Genomic DNA, 20,268 nt, shown 5'->3' with positions numbered 1-20,268 from the left:
TAGAGAAACGATTCCATTAAATGACTAAATTGTGCAGCTCAAACATGAAATGAGCTTAGTCCTACAGCCCAAAATTCTGTCTCTAGAGAATCAATTTTGAATTTTATTTACTTAACCCTTTGCATGCTGGGAAATTTGTCGTCTGCTAAAATGTTGTTTGCTGAATTTCTAAAATTAGCATTTTCTTCAATTTTTATTATAAGAATACTATCAGAATAGCAAACAGTTTGGATCCAGATGAGAGGCCACGTTCTGTGGCGTCTCATCTGGATCCAAACTGTTAGCAAAGGCCTTCAAAATTCGGTTCCAGCACTTAAAGAGTTAATATTGGAATAAATAATATTGCATATATTTATCCACTGACAATCATGAAGTATTCAGCGCATGAATAACTTATTTAATCACATACAATTTAAAGAAATGCTGGATTAATACAGTACATTTCTGTAAAACTCTTTCTGATTTATTAGTTCCTTACTACTTTTTTACCTGGTGAGGATGTGGTTATGCTAAAATTGTTATACTTATACATGTATTGAAAAATAATTTTCATCAAAAGGTTCATTTTGAAAAATTCTCTCCACTTTGTTTTAAAATTATATAACTCTTAATAAGTCACACTGAAATGCAAAACAGTATCAATTTATGTCCAAACATATGTCTTTGATTAAACAACAAAACAAAAAAATAATACTTTAACTTAAAACTTCACAATAATCTTTCTATACATAAACAACATTAAAATCTCAAAATACTGATACAAAAAAACATTTACATAAAACCTTAAAAACATATGCAAAAACATTTCAGTGCCTTAACAGGTTAAATAATTTGTAATAACCCTTAAAAATGACATATGAACAACATCTGCTTACTATGGTTGCATAGCAAACAATTTAACTGTTATAGTACTTTCTAGACATTAAACTTTTATACGTCTGTTAACAACAGCAAAACTTAAGTTTATAATACTATGAAACATTATTCTAGGATACAACCATCATCATAACATGTCCTGTACACTGTACATATAGTATACATACAATATTTATATTATGGGTAATGTAAGTTTCATAACTAAACATGCTTGTATAATTTATATCATAAAGCAAAATGACTCAAAAACTATCACGGTTTTTCATACACTGTATACATCTCTATACTTGTGATATTGCACAGTTTGTCTTACTGAATTCTGAGTAGGATTGTTGGTGATTTGAGGCATTTCTGTGTTTCACACCAGATTTCTTATTTTCAAGTACATTTTCCAGCTCCCTATGATAAGAACACGTTTGCTGTGGTGAATTCTTTTTACGGCTGCGAGCCCTTGATGCAGAATATCCTACTGTCTTTCTTCCTGATGTTCTTGTTGTATCAGATCGGCCCACCGATTTTGATCGTCTCTTGTCATTTCTTGGCCGGCCATCAGTATTCCTCAGTTGTAACAATGCGGGTATGTTATGATCCAAAAGGGCCACATTGGTAGGTATGGCAGAGTGCATCAAGTATGGCCGACTAGGATCCTTCATACCTGAAGAACTGTTACAGACTACAGGCTTGGGTTCTGGGCACGAGAGCCTTCTATTTATAGCCTGTGAATCAGATGATCCCAAATAAGTCAGATCACTATCAATGTTTGATTTTTTTGCCATCTTTCTACGATTATTTGCAGATACTTCGTCATGCTTGCCAAAAATGCAACCTGATGAATACTGTTTCAACAGTTGTTTTCCCCTATGATTTTTCTCTCTCTGGAAGTCTCCCATTTCACAAGCAAACATTTGCGATGCACAAGCTCTCATTTCGCTATTTGGAACATCTGTATTATCCTCAGAATTATACTTCTCAGCATTTGACAGCTTAAACAGCGGGAGGAAAATATTTGCTACATCTTTATCACGACACAAATTCTTCTCAAAATGTTGATTAGAATTTCTAGCTAATGTACTTACGGACATGTTTTCATCATCTGACTCGCACATACCAGCATGCCAACTGTTAACCATTGGCTTATTGTCCTTTTTTTTACCTGTAGTCGAGATCACAGGATTTTCTGAATTATTTCCCGCTACAAAACGTTCAGGTTTCTTCATCACTGCTGGCCGCAGGGGCTGAGCACTTAAACAAGTCTGGAGTAAGTTTTTATAGGAATTAGAAGGGTATTTGGAGTCATTTCTCAATGTGGAGCCTTGCACACCTTTCTCAAAGGTTTCTGAAGAAGCGGAAACACTTGAGACATCGACTGAATTCTCGCTGAATGACCTGTACAGTTGCCTGGTGTCTGGACGAGAGAAATCAGACCCCTGGTTACCAGTTGAGGACCCTGGGCAAAACAGCGGGTCACTGAGTAGGTGAGACAGACGCAGTTTACGCAGTTCATCTTGTCTTTTTGTCACAATTATGTCCCCAGGGTCCAAAATTGCCGCTGCCAAATTGGAAACATTTGACATGAGGCTTCCACATTCACTGACGTCCGAGCGTATGTAATCATCCTGACAGGAAAGATTTTTTGTAAAACTCAGACTACTTCTCTTGGTTGGATTTTGATTGAAAGTCAAACTTGGAGACTGACTAGAACTTAACTCATCTCGCTCTTTATAAGCAACTCTTACACCATTTCCATGGGGCTGAAAACTCGAAGGCTTTACACTACCAGTTGATTTTACAACACCGTTAAAAGGATGGTTAATAAGACTACCGTTGGTCTTCAAGTGTTCAGACTTTGACCGGGGCAGCAACGGTCGAATATCCATCTGACTAGACCCACCCTGCTGAGGTGATTGACCAACACTGTCAGATTCCTGAGGAAATGCTCCGATTGAGATGCTCTGCTTAACATGTTTGGAACTAACCGGGGGAACCTGGTTACTGGTCCAAGACTGAGACATTGTTGTCGGATACCTGCGACCTCTAGAGACAGGACCAAACTGATCCAGGAATCTTTTCACAGTGGAGTCAGCATCGTGAGACAGGGCTTCTGGGGAGCTGGAGATGTGAAACTCAGCAGCATTCTCGGGCGATTCCGGGCTACTGGTTAATGACTCTGCCGAGGTTGTCGATTCCCCGATATCTGTACTGGACGAATGGTCATTTTGTGTGACCCGGTCTCCCTGTGGAACCTCACACCAGCTCCTGTTGCGAATGTTATGAACAACATTTTTCAACTCCAAGTTCAGTGCCATTGTTCTGTCATTCATTGAATTTCTAACTGGACTAGACTGATTGCTTAACCTGATACCAGAACAGCGGTTCCTTAACTGTCTATCTTGTATTCCCATTGTTATTGTTGGTTGACCGGTGGGGCTATTCTTAAAATGAACACTTGCCCTGTTACCTTGACTGTCTTGCGCTCCCCTTCTCGTGTGCCGAACTCTGTTAGAACAGTTCCCAACAGCCTGTATAGCTCTAGAAACTTGTTGATTCCCGCAACCGATGACACTACCATCAATTCCATCATCACGCATGCTGCTTTCATTGAGACCAGTATTAACTCCCCTTGTTATAATGTGACCACCATTATCACTATTTGAGTTACTTCCCCTGCTAATCAAGCACTCCCCAGAACTATTAGAAGAGTTTGCTCCCCTAGCAGGAAAATTGCCATGGCTGCTGTTGGCGCTATTATTGTCAGTATACCTATCAGCATCTCCAGTAGTTGGTGTATTGTCTGTGTCCAGAGCCTCGTATGGTGGGGGTTGTTCCCCAGGCTGAGGCTTGGGAGGCGTGTAGGGAGGGGGAGGGTCCTCATATGGGGGACACTGGACTCCAAAGAAGTCTGGCGTATAGCTGATGTTGTCAGAGTCGTCCAGGTGCTCACGCCTACGGCCATAGCCTGCGCAGAAACAGTCTGAGATATAAAGTTTGAAACCATTCTATATGCGTGTATATGATATTTAGCAGTGAAACTCATTTAAATCAGATGACATAAGCAGACCCACATACAATTAATAACAAGGGCTGTTTGTAAAACATGCATGCCCCCCATATGGGCTGTCCGTTGTAGTGGCAGCCATTGTGTGAATACGATTTTTGTCACTGTGACCTTGACCTTTGACCTAGTGACCTGAAAATCAATAGGGGTCATCTGCGAGTCACGATCAATGTACCTATGAAGTGTCATGATCCTAGGCAAAAGCGTTCTTGAGTTATCATCCGAAAATCATTTTACTATTTCGGGTCACCATGACCTTGACCTTTGATCTTGTGACCTCAAAATAAATAGGGGTCATCTGCAAGTCATGATCAATCTACCTATGAAGTTTCATGATCCTAGGCATATGCGTTCTTGAGTTATCATCCGAAAACCATTTTAATATTTCGGGTCACCGTGACCTTGACCTTTGACCTAGTGACCTCAAAATCAATAGGGGTCATCTGCGAGTCATGATCAATCTACCCATGAAGTTTCATGATCCTAGGCGTATGCGTTCTTTAGTTATCATCCGGAAACCATTTTACTATTTCCGGTCACCGTGACCTTGACCTTTGACCTAGTGACCTCAAAATCGATAGGGGTCATCTGCAAGTCATGATCAATCTACCCATGAAGTTTTATGATCCTAGGCGTATGCGTTCTTGAGTTATCATTCAAAAACCATTTTACTATTTCTGGTCACCGTGACCTTGACCTTTGACCTAGTGACCTCAAAATCAATAGGGGTCATCTGCGAGTCATGATCAATGTACCTATGAAGTTTCATGATCCTAGGCCCAAGCATTCCTGAGTTATCGTCTGACAACCACCTGGTGGACGGACCGACCGACCGACAGACCGACATGAGCAAAGCAATATACCCCCTCTTCTTCGAAGGGGGGCATAAATATAACTAGAGCCTTGTCACAGACGTGACGTATACCCCCACATGCCGCATTGACACAGACAATTTTTCATTCTGTCTTCACAAAACAAGAGAATCTAATTAATGGCGATTTTTAAGAATTATTATGCCATAATCATTTATAGCCATTTTGACCTTTGAACTCTTGAGTTCTTTCACATGACACGCCGTCCAATGACTGTGAACAAAATTAATGTACAGAGTCATTTTTAAATCTCACAATGAATATCATAGTTATGGCCCAGACAAGATCATTTAGTGCCATTCTTGACCTTTGAAGTAAAAGTGTGACCTTTGAACTCAAAGTTTGACCGTGACCTTGAAGATATCGACGTAATTCTTTCGCACGACACACCGTCCAATTATGGTGAACAAATGTGCCAAATGATTTTTAAATCTCACAATGAACACCATTGTAATGGCCCGGACAAGCTCATTTATGGCCATTTTTGACCTTTGAACTCAAAGTGTGACCTTGACCTTGGAGATATCGACGTAATTCTTTAGCGCAACACACCGTCCAATGATGGTGAACATATGTGCCAAATGATTTTCAAATCTCACAATGAACGATATTGTTATGGCCTGGACAAGCTCATTTATGGCCATTTTTGACCTTTAAACTCAAAGTGTGACCTTGACTTTGGAGATACTGATGTAATTCTTTCACGCGACACACCGTCCAATGATGGTGAACAAATGTGCCAAATGATTTTAAAATCTCACAATGAACAACATAGTTATGGCCCGGACAAGGTCATTTATGGCCATTTTTCACCTTTGAACTTTAAGTGTGACCTTGACCTTGGAGATATTGATGTAATTCTTTCGCCCAAAACACCATCCAATGATGGTGAACAAATGTGTCAAATGATTTTAAAATCTTACAATGAATGACATAGTTATGGTCAGGACAAGCTCATTTATGATCGTTGAACTTAAAGTGTGACCTTGACCTTGGAGATATTGACATAATTCTTTCGTGCGACACACCGTCCAATGATGGTGAACAAATTTGCCAAATGATTTTAAAATCTCTCAATAAATGACAAAGTTATGGCCCGGACAAGCATTTGACCTTTGAACTGCAAGTGTGACCATGCCCTTTGAGATATTGACGTACTTTTTTCACACGACACACCGTCCCATGATTATGAACAAATTTACCAAGTCATTTTAAAACCTAACGATAAATGACATAGTTATGGTTCGGACAAACTTTCAGTTTAAAATACACTAAATGACCCCGTAATTAGTTTATGACCTGGCATGACCCATATTCAAACCTCACCTAGACATCATCTTCTGACCAAGTTTGGTGAAGATCGGATGAAATTTCGGAAAAGACCGACAGACGGACCGACCGACAAAGTGACTCCTATATAGCTCCCATTACCAATGGTAATGGGGGTATAATGATCTATTTGCACCTGAATTAGATCATGTAAGTGTATGCACAGAAAAGTGTTTTACATGTGACCCACCTTAAATGAAATATTACTATTACGATCAATTATGCAGTGGCAATTTACACTAGGAACCAGCATCCAATACAAGTTCATAACCGCTCTATTAACAATGGTTTGTTTAATCATGTCATTTGATAATTCATGATCATTAAAATATTGTATATTTATGCTGAGATGTTATGCAGATACAACACATAATGTTATGAGTTAGATCAATACCTGCATGCAATCAACTACCAAAGTATCATCAACTTACGCCTAAGTGTCATCAGGAGCCTCCGTTGCCGGAAGCGATGGATGAGGAAGAGAAGCAGGGCGAGGATGAGGAAGGTGGTGATAGTGCTGGCCACCAGACGCAGTCCCAGGTCCGTCACCGTGCCTGCCTCTGTCGGAGTACCTGCAAGGAGGAGGGCAGTACCAGGGTCACATGACAGTCAAGTGTAGGCATAGGCCTTGGGCAGGTTTTCTTAGGGCTCCTTAAGGATAACTGAAGTTGCACTTAGTGAATACAGTCAAAACTGACCTAATGGCCACCTGAATTTACTGGTCACCTGCAGACAACGGTCAGTCTGGAATCCCCCCGACGAAAAACACTCTATATTACACCTGAATTTAACGGCCACCTGTCCATAACGGCCAACGGCAACTATATTCAACTCCGAAATTCATGTTTGAACTGAAATTAACGGTCACGCGTCTGTCGTCTCGAGTCGCGAAAATTAATAACACTGCACATCATTTGTCCGTCTATTTTGCGGTTAAAGCGTTTGATAGTGGTAATTGCCTTTGATATTATAAAAGCGGCCCGCTGCGAGTAAACAAATAAGAAGGTGTTGAGAAGGTTTGTTTTCCGGGGATAATTGTGGGGGTTTCTTCAACAGAAAATATGTCAGAGTTTTTGACACGTTTAAAGTAATAATCGCTAATTAAATGACCGCTTATTAGTACATTGAGTATCGATTTTATAATAACATTTTCGGATCATTCTTTAAAAGAGCTTTTAGCGTTCACAACACTTTTAAAAGCAATCGGAATCAAAATCACGGAATAACAATAAGTGGTAAACTTAAGTTCCTCACAATAGAGGAGTGTTTGAAACTATTTGAATCTGGAAAAAGATCGCGTGTAATAGCAAGTGAGCTCTGTGTTGGACGTACGCAAGTATAGAGTGTGCTTAAGCGTAAGCGAGAAATTATGGAGAAGTATGAATCGAATGTAAATGTGAGTTTGAAGTGTTGTATTTTGTATGAGGTTGTTGAATTAAAATGCTTTTAGTGTGATGTTTGCGTACGAATGAATTTTAACAAACTTTTTGCGTCTTTTCTTTGAATTAGAACGGTACAATATCACCGTACTATCGGTTTATGAAAGCGAATCCGCTTTTTAGACTTGTACGGACGTTACGTCAACGGCACGTCACAAGTTTTATTTACTGAATAATCGAGATGCATGTCTAAACAATTATACTAGCGTTGATAAATTCATTGCTTTTGTTTAATAACAATATGAAATTAAATCAATCTATAAGATAGTATTATGTATTATTCAATGTAAGTAAATTCTGTTATTATGCTTAGTTAACGGCAATGAGCATCTGTTTAACACTGTATGCAAACGACTGGGTGGGGTAACGAGGAAGCACTACTACAAACTGACAAACCATCTTAAAATTGTGATCCGAATTCAACGGTCACCTGTGGACAACGGTCACTTTGGCCATTTCCCTTGACTGACCGCTGAATTCAGGTTTGACTGTATTTCAGATATAACTACTTTTGACATGAAAGCCGATCTCTTTTGCTTACAAAATGAAAGGTTTTACCCATTTATTTTTTTGCAATATTAGTAGCTCAAGACATTTTAAGGTATAAATGCTTAATTATAGATATCAAGAGCATTAAGGAATTTTAACAATTTAAGGAATTTTCCGAAGTTTTCCAAAGAAGCTTGGTAGATATCAGCCAAGATTGATGAGTTATGTTCATAGGAGGGCCATTTAACCCCTTACCACTTAGGGACCTTTTTTGACGCATTTGAAGTCCTTAAGAAAATCAATTTAAATTTAAGACCTTTCTAAATATATTCAAGTTTGAAAGGCTTCATTTCCAACCCTTAGATACTGATGAGAAGCAAACAGCATAAAACCTGAACAGACTGTGAGTTACTTGCAGGCTGTTCTGGTTTATGCTGTTTGCACATTTAAGTTAAATTAACTATTTATCTGCTGCATCTATTTAACTAATCAACAGAAGTCTAGGTACATGTAGCAACCCTGATTTCATAAACACTTGTGATGAGACATGTTCAAAATGATGGAAATTCCATGGAAGGGAAGATATAACATAGTAAGACAGCAAGGACATACAGTGTGATATATATTGCTGACCATACACTTGTTACAAAACAGACTTATTAGATGCAGTACTTTCATACACTTTAACCCTCTGCCACTTTGATACACATTTTTACCAATTTGTAGTCCCTTAGAAAGTTAAATTTCATTAAATAGAGGATATTTTTTCATGTCAGTGTAAGATCGTTTGTTATTTCATGAGTGATCATAGAAAATATATTTTCACCAGTTTTGATAGTGGCTATGAAAATATGTATCAAGAGTATAGACTTAACAATGGTAATAATAATTTTTATGGGTTTTTTCTAGATACACAAACTGGGACTGTCTTAATTAATTTTCATGAGACTATACAATATACATCATTTGCATTATATTGTTATCACAATATATCTTTTGCATAATACTTAACCATGCTGTTCATAGCAAAACTGCAAATTTAATCTGAAAAATTAATCGTTGTCAAGCAAATTAATATCCCATTAATTACAAATAGTCTATAGGTCATGATAAGATCAATTCAACCAGAAGGTGTGACAAGACAATTGATGACTACATATTTGATCACTGAGACTGATATGCAATCATGGACAGCCACTATCTGGCATCTCAAGCAGTCATTATCAGCTCATCAATGGTGTCATTATCTGCAAGAATGCAACATGACAAAACAAGGTATTTCATGTTTTGCATTCCTAGCTGCAAGCACATCTCTATCTATCTACAGGGCCCTCAATCTAACAAATCTGCCGCCGAATTTCGGCGGCAGTCCCCCACCTGAAAAGTATACTTTTTTCCCCTTTTGGGGGGAAAAATCCCCCTAAAAAAAAAAAACATTTTTTTTTTTTATTAGAAAGATGTGTCTCATGATTATTATATCTCAATTCTATTTCAATTTAATCTTTTCAAACATACTAAATTATGAAAAATGCAATGAATATAGTGCAAACACCTACAGATGAAATAATGAGAGAGTAAGTAAAAAAATCCCCCAAAAAGGGAAACACCGCGAAAATTCCCCCTGTAACATAACGCACACAAAACGCACATTTGGGGCATTGTTGGATTTATATAATGATCGAAATTTGTACCACATTTCATACAATCTTAAATAGGCAGCCATCTGGATCAACAAATCATTAGCCTCGGGTTATAATTACCGGACACGAATATTTGCTTACCGTATGTGCCAATCTTCGGTCATTTCCGTATGTATTCGTTAGGTGTCCGTTGCATACGTATATTTAGGTTGCAGACACGTGACTTAACAAACGGCCAATCAGAATTGTACATGTAGACACGTGACGTTACACAGCCAATCAGAATTGTACACATAACAATTATCAAAGCTTTTGTTGTTTGTATCTATATTTATAGACAGTCTTACTTAAACGGCCGAACATACAAGTCGCATTATTGCTGGCTTTCGCGGGATGGGCCCATTGCGGGCTTCGCATGTATTTTGTATTTGACAAACATTTTGAAAACGTTGTGTTGTGTTGTGTTAATAAGCAGAAATAAAACGCAAAGAAATCAGAAATGAACTTTGTTTGTTACTGTGTCTTTTCCACGAACGATACATAATTACCTGACACCCCTCCTAAGGGCTGCGGACCCCTTCCCCCAAAGTAGTGAGAGGGCCCTGATCTATATATACTGTCTTACTCCCCATTCGGGTATTATCTACATGCAAACAAAATATTGACAAAACAAACTTTGTCTTAGAGGACACAATTTCTTTATCATATATAAGTTTGCATAAGTTCACGTACAATACTGACTCTGTAATGATATTTGTGTCTTGTTCTGATAAAACTAGGCATAATACATGTGCGTTAAGTGTCATCCCAGATTAGCCTGTGCAGTCCGCACAGGCTAATCAGGGCCGACACTTTCCGGCTAAACTTGATTTTCTGTAAGGAGGGACTTCCTCGAAACTAAAAAGTACATTAAAGCGGAAAGTGTCGTCCCTGATTAGCCTGTGCGGACTGGGATGACACTTTACGCACGTGAATAAAGCCCAGTTTTCTAAGAACAAGACACCAATCATCTACGCCAACTAGACTGATGAATGTTAATAAGCTCAGAAGACGAAGACTACTCATACTGAGGACGGATATGTGCCTTGCTCTCGTAAAATGGAATTTGAAATACTGTGAAACCATTATTAATCGTCAGGCATTAATTTTCATAAATTTCGTCAGTCGACCGATCGGCGAATTTAAGATCCTAACGAACAATCATGCTCTATGTTTGAACAAAAACAAACACTAAGTTGAACAATATTTTAAAACTTTACCGTAGATATGAGGAATTAAATTCCAACATAATCCATGCACACATTCGCTGCTGTTTCGTAATCAAGATTAATCCGGTTTTGACACAAAGGGATGTAGATAACACAAGGTACTTAACTGACACGTTACACTTCTTTAAAACGCGTGTGCAGTACAGCTGTATCGAATGCGTTGACTTCGTTTATGAAGAATGGTAATGAATTAGCGCTAATTGTTAATAACTTTATTACCCATTAGGTGCATTGTGTTTTTCAAGGGTGTTGCATATTAGCCATCACGCAGCGAATGCCGATGAAAGACTACAACCAAATGAAAAGATGACGATGTGTGATCAACATGCGTATTTATCACAAATTAATAAAGAATATTTTAATTGCTGTTTGTTGTTTGCGTTTAACCACACTTATTACTATTTTATATGTATCAATTTATTTATTTTTAAATTTTTGACATTATTGATTTATATACCGGTAGATTACTTTTGAAGAACAAACACACACATAGAGTTTATAATTTTAATGTTGATATCAGAATATAAAAAAACATTTTATTTGAAAAAAAACACTTAACAATCTGCAACCTCATTCATATAACACAAACAGTTTTAAAACGGTATTGACAGCATTTTAATAAAAATAGAATAAGACTAATTGGCAATTGGCTTCGTTGTTACAAACACTCGTTAACGGTTATTCGATCCCATTCGATACCGCTAATCATAACAATGAACGTGTGAATGACATACATTAAGAGGGCCATTACTGTCCCTTGATAACAAAAGACTAGTTAATTGGCATGTGACAAACAGGCCCCAATTCCTGCAGTGATTCTCAAGTGTGTTTCCGCATTCGTACCACGATTTTTTGCAACTGCGATTGATCGCGAATATGTATTACACACAAATCGGATATTGACTGACGCATTTTTTAAAAATTCAAAATCAGAAATCGGCGAATTTAAGTGCTGACGAAATCGTCATTTTTATAAAAATGACGAAATTTTGTGTTGTCGAAAATAAATGGTTTCACAGTAAGTGTTGGCCGAGATATTTAGCCTGTGCAGTTTGCTTTTATTGTAATTATTGTTCAAATAAAGCCTCTACTTAACAAAACCCCAGTTTTTTAAGCAGAAAGAGACATCCCTGATTAGACTGTGCAAACTGCGCAGGCTAACTGTGATGACATTTTACTCAAATGCATTAAGCCCAGTTTTCTCACACTGAGACTCGTTTGTTTCATTTTTTAAAGTTGAAGATTTCCCTGAGGAAGATTTTGCATAAGAAGTTAACCAGCTGTTACCTAAATAACACTAAAAACTGCATACAGCAGTCTTCTGTTTTACCTATAAATCCCTTAATTGATTATTAATTGAAGATTTGATATGGTAGTTTAATTGATTATTAATTGAATATTTTATATGGTAATTTATTATATAACTGGCTATGTGCTCCAGTAATTTTATCTCATGCATGCTTCATGGTCATGGGAGACTGCTCAATGGGGTTGATTTGTGTAAGTACCAGTTTTGTTTGCATGAAAGTGTACAATGTACCTTGAATAATAGAATACAGTAAAGTCATGGTTACCTATAGATAGAGCTAGGGAAACCACTAACTGATATATGATTTGCCAAACATGTTGCCAAGAGAAATATACTATTAATATTCATATTAACAAATAAATTAACTTTATAATTATTTAAACCACAACCTTTATTGTTCTACTTTTCCGCTGCTAAGATGTTTTCCAAACACTTTTTGTTATTCACAAGTAATTAATCCTCACAAAACACATTTCCAGTTTTGCACTTTATAAACATCACTTAGCTTCAAAGTGTATTGAGTTCTTCAAGTTAAACAATTTTTTCATAAAAAAAACATAACTAGAAATGGCGCGGCAAAGGCCGACGCGTATCCCCACGCCGAATGTTTGACCTAGGTGTGCCCCAGGGTTGGTTATGGGGCCATGCATAGTTGAGATTGACCCTAATGTCATAAGAGAAGTTCAGTATCAATTTGAAGTGAATCCGTGTAGAAATGAAAAAATTATAGTAAATGGAAATTTTTGGTGGGTGTGGCCTATGTGGGCGGGGCGCCCCAGGGTTGGGAATGGGGCCATGCATGGTTGAGATTGACCGTATTGTCATAAGAGAGGTCCAGTATCAATTTGAAGTGAATCGGTGTAGAAATAAAGAAGTAAATGTAAAATAACCTAAAACTGAGGAGCTGCGCCATGAGCGCATGATACGCCCGTCGTTCGCCAATGAAGTAGTAAGGTAATAAATAACCCTTTGAATCATTTTTTTACTTCAGTTTATTTGTATTTGAATACATGGTTTATTTTATAAGTACATGAGCATGGTGCGCCGTCTCCTTGACATTCATACCATATCTTTTTTTGAGTATATGTATGCATTTCTTTAGAGGATATGGAGTTGAAGTAAACCTGTTATAGATATTTTGACCAATAATAAAAGAGAAATGTAGATGGGTAAGTGGTAGTGTACAATCGGAATAGAAAAAAGCTCACCTTGTTCAATTTTTCAGGGATACTAAAAAAAAAAAAAAAAAAAATCCATCGAAGGATATTTGAGCTACAGTAGGACATTCAATGAAATCACGAAATTTTGACGAACAAAGTCCCATAACTCTGGAACGACAATTCAGAATTCCGTCAAAAACGAAAGGGGATCAGGGTTTATCAATATTAAGATTGTGTTAAAATTTGAAGAAAATCTGTCAAAGGATATTTGACGTAGCGTACGACATTAACAGACGGACGGACGGACGGCTACGGTAGGACATTCAATGAAATCACGAAATTTTGACGAACAAAGTCCCATAACTCTGGAACGACAATTCAGAATTCCGTCAAAAACGAAAGGGGATCAGGGTTTATCAATATTAAGATTGTGTTGAAATTTGAAAAAAATCCATCGAAGGATATTTGAGCTACAGTAGGACATTCAATGAAATCACGAAATTTTGACGAACAAAGTCCCATAACTCTGGAACGACAATTCAGAATTCCGTCAAAAACGAAAGGGGATCAGGGTTTATCAATATTAAGATTGTGTTAAAATTTGAAGAAAATCTGTCAAAGGATATTTGACGTAGCGTACGACATTAACAGACGGACGGACGGACGGACGGACGGACAGACGGACGGACAGACGGACGGACGGACGGACAGACGCGGGGTATACCATAATACGTCCCGTCATAGACGGGCGTATAAAAATGAGTGATAATTTCTGACGCGGCCCCACCCCAACCGCTATAACTTTTGACCCAGGGGTCAGATCAAAATTCCAAATAGTGCAGGGTCGCACATATGCTCATAGCTACCATGTGTGTAAGTTTCAAGGTTCTAGTGCTTTTAGTGTAGGAGGAGATAGTGGCCAGGACGGACGGACAGACAGACAGACAGACAGACAGACAGACGGACGGACGGACGGACGGCGGAGATAACCACAATATCCCCACCTTTTTTCAAAAAGCGTGGGGATAACAATTATATAAATGACTTTTTCTTCAATTTGTAACTCATGTAGACCTTCAGTGCTGATGGAAAATAAATATTCAGAAATGTAGACAACATTTACTTAATTATTGAGCATGTAAACCTTACACTTGTTATGGCAATACATCTGCAGCTTCCACCTTTAGCTTGTCATGCTATGCTAAATTGAGCTGTGACATGTGATAATGGGTCGTATGTCATATGTGGCAAGTGTAGCCTGTGCATGCCCCCAGTTTGGTCACTGGCTACCCAGTCTGCTGTTCTCATAAAGTTCTCATAACTTCATGGTATCATCGGATTGTGCAGTCCGATCTGGAGCTACATGTACGCTGGCAGCATTTTGGCATAAGACCCATTTTTGCAGATGAGGCTCATATGTTATAATGTATGCTACATGTACCGTAAGGAGGTGTATGCTTTCCAGAGTAAATGAACGTGTACATGTAAACATGCAATGAAAATTACTAATTGAACACCACTGGGTCCTTCAGAGCAATTTGGTATGGGGTCCATTAAGCAATTACCACTTTTACTCATGAATGAAGCTGTCTCTATACAGTGATTTTTTGTTGCTGCCCAATATGGAAAATTACCAGTATTGACAAATTAAGAATTTAGAAAAATAAGTATGAAAAACCCTTGAAATGGGTACATTTGTGTCATGTATCTTCAGATGGGAAATTATGGGTCTTTTTAATTGCTTGGTTTAAATTGCACAAATCAATTCAAATATTCATTTTGGCTTGACATGTTCAGTTTATGTGCTCATTTTATTTGTTAACCCTTTCCCCTTCAGAAGCAAAGCGAAAATGGCTTTTGCAGCCAGCATGAAACAAGAACAACCTGCGAGTAACTGGCAGTCTGTTCAGGTTGTACACTGTTTGCTGCTCATCATGCTGTATCTAAGGGTTTGAAATGAAGCCATAAAAACTTTAATTTAGTAAGAAAGGTATTTAGTTAAAAGTAACTTTCTAAGGGACTACAAATCTGTCAAAATATGTATTCAAGAAGTTAAGAGTTAATTAATAAGCAGATGTTGCACTTGGAACAGAATTGGCAGAATGTTCTTTCTTTTTGGTAATTTTTCAGATGTAGCAAATGGGAATTTTGTTTTTTCTCAATTTTGAAAGAACCCTTTAACGGTACTTTATAAAGAAGGAAAAGAATTGTTGTGATAAAACCAATTGCTCAGTTGTATGTTGTTTACACAACACTTGCTGTTCGACTAGGGTAAGGCATTGCGCTTATTACTTATTTACCCACAGTAAATGAAAACAATAGACTAGTGTGAGTGTTAAATATTGTAATGTCATTTACAATAGCTTCTGTTTCAACACTAGAAGTTAGTATCAGAAAACCAAAAAATGCTTATAATTAAAAACAGCTCCATATTAATGACCAATCAAGAGATGCAATACTTAAATAAATCTCTCAAAGCCTCCTACATGTAGATTAAATTAACATTAATGCTCATACTGATAGTGAATTTGGCAGACTGTACAGCAATTTCTCAGCTGCAGACTGGAGTGAATGACTCAATGTCTACCTTAGATTGTACTCAAAAATGCATCACTCATTAGATGCTGACACATTTTCAGAAATTCCAAAGTTCAGGCCTCATGAGCAAGTGTGGAAATAGAAATATCTAAAATGACCTATCAAAGCATTAAAAGTACAATGTAAGCGAATGCTTACTAAAGTTTCGGAATTTTAACAAATAATTGATCAATTTTGTTCTTCATTAATTTAGGATTATTGTTAAAATACAGGTTTTCTAAAATTTTATCTTCAATTAAATCCCCATCCTAGAATAACAAAAGAAATCATTTTAACTTGTAAGCAATTTAATTTTAACTCTGAATTATTTAGTGCAGGTTCCTGGCTTTCTACTATAATTATCAGTCTAAGAAGATAGTGTTGTTTTTTTCCTTTCCAAAAAAGACTAACAAATCCTTAAGATGAAATCATATTTACCATCACCGTTCACAGAGTTTCCACGATGTTCTGTGTTATTGTCGGGGGTGTACGAAGAACCATCAACGTCAAGGCACTCGTAATGGCAGCACTTCTTGGAGATCTCGCGCCACTTGGGACACTTCGGTGGGGAGCAGGAGACGGCCTTGCACATGGTTGACTCCCCCTGGTAGCAGCGACACATGTGACATGGGTCATCCTTGTAGGGGTAGAAGTCCTCCCCATCCGGTATGGGCCGGCCCTGCCAGTCAGTGCAAGTCAGCAAAGACATTGCTGAAAATGAACAGATAAGAAGCTTTACCATCATGATGCAACTCCGCTAAGAAAAAAAGTATAATCAGGAACAGCAATTATGGAATTTTTCCTTTCCCGGCCACCTAAGGTATGCACCCTATGATCCCAAATCTCTAAATCTAAACATCACCCGTTCTTTTCAAATAATTTTTTTATAATTCAAAACATAGTGGAGCTTTTAAAAGCGAAGCAAATTTTTTTTAGACTTACATTACCCAGAGAAGAATTTGGACAATAAATGTATATTGTCAAGATAAACATTCTGACCAAGATTCATAAATGTAAACAGTTATTATAGACAAGAAATATCTTTAAAAAAGATATACGGCGTAAATAGTTTAATGAATGAGATCAAGGATAGCGAATGTCTTTTTCTGTGCAGTTCTTAGCTGCATCACACGCAGTACGGGATGTTACGGGGAGTTTTCGCGGCTTATTTTACATTATAACATATTGCTGGTCATAAACCTATAGATACAAAACAGAAAACCAAAAGAAGAATGGAAGTGAAATTTAAACATATGAGTCAACCGGCCACATGAGAACAAACCTGTTTTAGTGGTCTGTCGGGCATTGCTATTTGATTCGATTATTAACAGTATCGAGAATCATCGTGCTCATGCTTAAAGTGATATTATGGGCATTTTGCACTGTTGAATTGAGCTGAAAAGAATTAACAGGTCAAAATAGTTAGTTAAAATGTGGTTACTGATTAATTATCTGCAACTCACCTTGCTACCAGTTGTTTATAAAAATATATTTTATATTCGATATTCTTACGTGACCCACCCAGTCCTGTAAGCCGAAATGATCCGTAAAACAATATTGTGTCTTTGTGTCGTATGAACAAATCTGCACTAAAACTAAATTTAGGTTCAACTCGTAAACGCATGATCAGTTGTCAAACGAAAGTACGGTTAATATTCAAATGCATTATTTTTCTCTTTCTGGTATATTGTTTTAGTATGTTGATGCTGCATTAATTACTATAAGTGTATATGAAGTAGAAACATCAAAAATAATCAACGGTTGCGATAGACACCTATAAACTGTTACATGCTCATAATATCACTTTAGTACATTAGGCAATATGGTGGAATAATTATTGTTAAATTTATTAAAAATAATATTTATCATTGTATTGTTGAAAACACATTAAGAATCTATTATTGACATACCATAATTATATTGCTGAATATCTTCTTTTAACATATTTCTGGTCTAAAGAAAATTCCAGGTCACCTAGTTCACGGATAGCGTCTTTATTATATAACGATTATTTTACTGACCGTGAACTCCGGTGATGACCTGTATATAAACTCTGAATGTCCGCGACTTGACCCGAAACCTCGCGGGTTGAAATGCAATTCTTTAAAGTGAGGCCTCGCTTCCACTGCTCTTTATACTTTTACATGTTAACATGTTGACAGGAATATGGAAGTAAGAACTAAATATGAGAACATAGTCTTTTAAGTATAAACGCTTTTGCCCTGGTAATACTCTGAAAATAAAAGGTGTACGCACAAACTGTATTGATGTCGAGAATTGAGTGTAAAACTGTTCTATCTATTAAGCCTTTTCATTAGAGATAAAATTGTTTCATACAGTAAAACAGTGTTACAAAGACGCGGATATGTTTCCAATGTTCTGGTGGTATACTCAAATCAGCCAATGGAATAAATGAAGTGTATTCATTCGTACCTAGCCGCGGGAAATTTTATTTGAATTTTATTGGACACTTACAAAGGTCAAGTCAGGGTGAAAAGCTGGCTTATGCAGCTTACGCCGAAAAAAAATTCTAAGTCCAAAGCCCATAACTTCCCCAAAAATCAAAGGACCAGAATGAATTTCACACGTAATTTATCTGTAGATCATGTTTGTAAACTCACATACCAAAAATCAGCTCAATAACTGTGTATGAAAAAAAAAACTGCAGAAGAGAGTTATAATAGAAAAAATGTCAATGCCTTTTTCTTTCTATTCATAGAAGCTTATCCCTTGGATTATATCCCTTTAAAAAATATTACTATACTTTTACTATGAATATATTTTTGATTGTACAAAGATATAAAATGACTAAACAATTCAAAATATATCAAAAAAAGTTTCCAGAACATAACTTACATGTTGTATGAATTCTGAGTGTTCTTTTTCTTTAGATTGTTTTTAAAAGTATAAAAATACCTTTGGTATAAATTGTTACAACATATCTTTTACTTATACAAACAGACTTTACAAGAGAGTGCCAAGAAATTATGGACCCCTACCGGTGAAACTCCACCATTGTCAGTAAAACAATTTTTTTATATTTGTTGCCATAGCAACCAGAATTCTTGATGTAGGAACAAAATGAAATGAAGTGCATAATCACCATATTGCCATCTATCCATGTTCCAAGTTTCATGAAAAAATATGAAGAACTTTTAAAGTTATCGCAGGATCCAGAAAAGTGTGACAGACTGACAGACAGACAGACTGAGAGACGGAGTGCAAACCATAAGTCCCCTCCGGTTTCACCGGTAGGGGACAATAAAATATCTACTCATCTGTATTATTGCACGTACTGTGATAAAACATATTCTGTACTTATTGAAGTACACAGTGAATATTCAAATAGTGAAAAGATTGTTATCCATAAAATCCAAATATTAATTTCACATAAATTGTCAATTATATTCATCCACTAGTCTACACTCCCTTCATTTTGGCACAAACGAATGTACTTTCACAGTAAGTGAACTCACAATGACTCAGAGTGCACAATAAAGGACCACTTATGAAGCTGTCAATAATGAATTAAAACATAAAGATCTGATCAAAGATAGCCGGTTGCAAAATGCCTTCAGGTCATTTTGTGTCCTGTAAATCATGTTTAAAACACCAGTACTTTTGACTTGGTCTTCATTTATTGATATGAATTATGACAATCTTTCAGTACAATGAACCCTAAAACGTTTAATTACAATATGTAACATGTACATGTAGCTTGAAAAGTTCATTTCTTATACACTGGTCCCACAAATAATTGCTATCAGGTGATCAAATAGATGCTGACAGAATGCAAATTGTTGCTAAACAAGATTTCATTGGCAAAGGTGATGTTAGCTAGATCACCTCTAATTTCAAAAATAACAGAGAAAATCTGTGTTATTAAGCCTCATTTTCTTCTTTTTCAATTTCACACAAACACATGCTAATGCTTTTTTTAACAAATTGAATAATGAACATTCAGAATAAACCTTTAATTTTTTGATAATCCAAATATTGCTTACAGAGCATTGAAGGCCATTAAACAACTAAGCGCCGACCAAATTTGATCTACAACAAAATGTATTCACCAGTTTTTGATGGTTGTTGAGGGTCACTTGTCAATCACAGATACATGTATTAGTATCACAGATTGTGGTCAGTCTTCAATCAGTTGCCAATAAGTCTCTGATCAATTAACGACCACACTTCCACTGCCCTTATTTGGGGTTTGGACATAACAGGTTATTGTTGAATGCCACAAATTAATGTTGT

General features: G+C 36.9%; 1 protein-coding gene across 2 annotated transcripts in view; it reads right to left on the bottom strand.

The window, feature by feature from the left end:
* Positions 1-294: 294 nt before the first annotated feature.
* LOC127856171 (uncharacterized) overlaps positions 295-20,268 on the bottom strand; it is a 44,137-nt gene continuing 24,163 nt past the window's right edge. Inside the window, exons 2-4 of one of the 2 annotated variants that reach the window (XM_052392239.1) lie at positions 16,453-16,725; positions 6,564-6,704; positions 295-3,847 (exon numbers count right to left, since the gene is read on the bottom strand). In XM_052392239.1, coding sequence (XP_052248199.1) covers positions 1,158-3,847; positions 6,564-6,704; positions 16,453-16,725 — 3,104 coding nt within the window. In that variant the 3' untranslated portion in view covers positions 295-1,157. The remainder of the gene's footprint in view (positions 3,848-6,563; positions 6,705-16,452; positions 16,726-20,268) is intronic. The other variant, XM_052392246.1, reaches the window with a different exon arrangement.

Source organism: Dreissena polymorpha, chromosome 1 (assembly GCF_020536995.1).
Source record: "Dreissena polymorpha isolate Duluth1 chromosome 1, UMN_Dpol_1.0, whole genome shotgun sequence".
NCBI classification, from domain to species: Eukaryota; Metazoa; Mollusca; class Bivalvia; order Myida; family Dreissenidae; genus Dreissena; species Dreissena polymorpha.
Note: the sequence above shows the minus strand (reverse complement) of the source record. Positions and strands in the feature narration are given on the sequence as shown.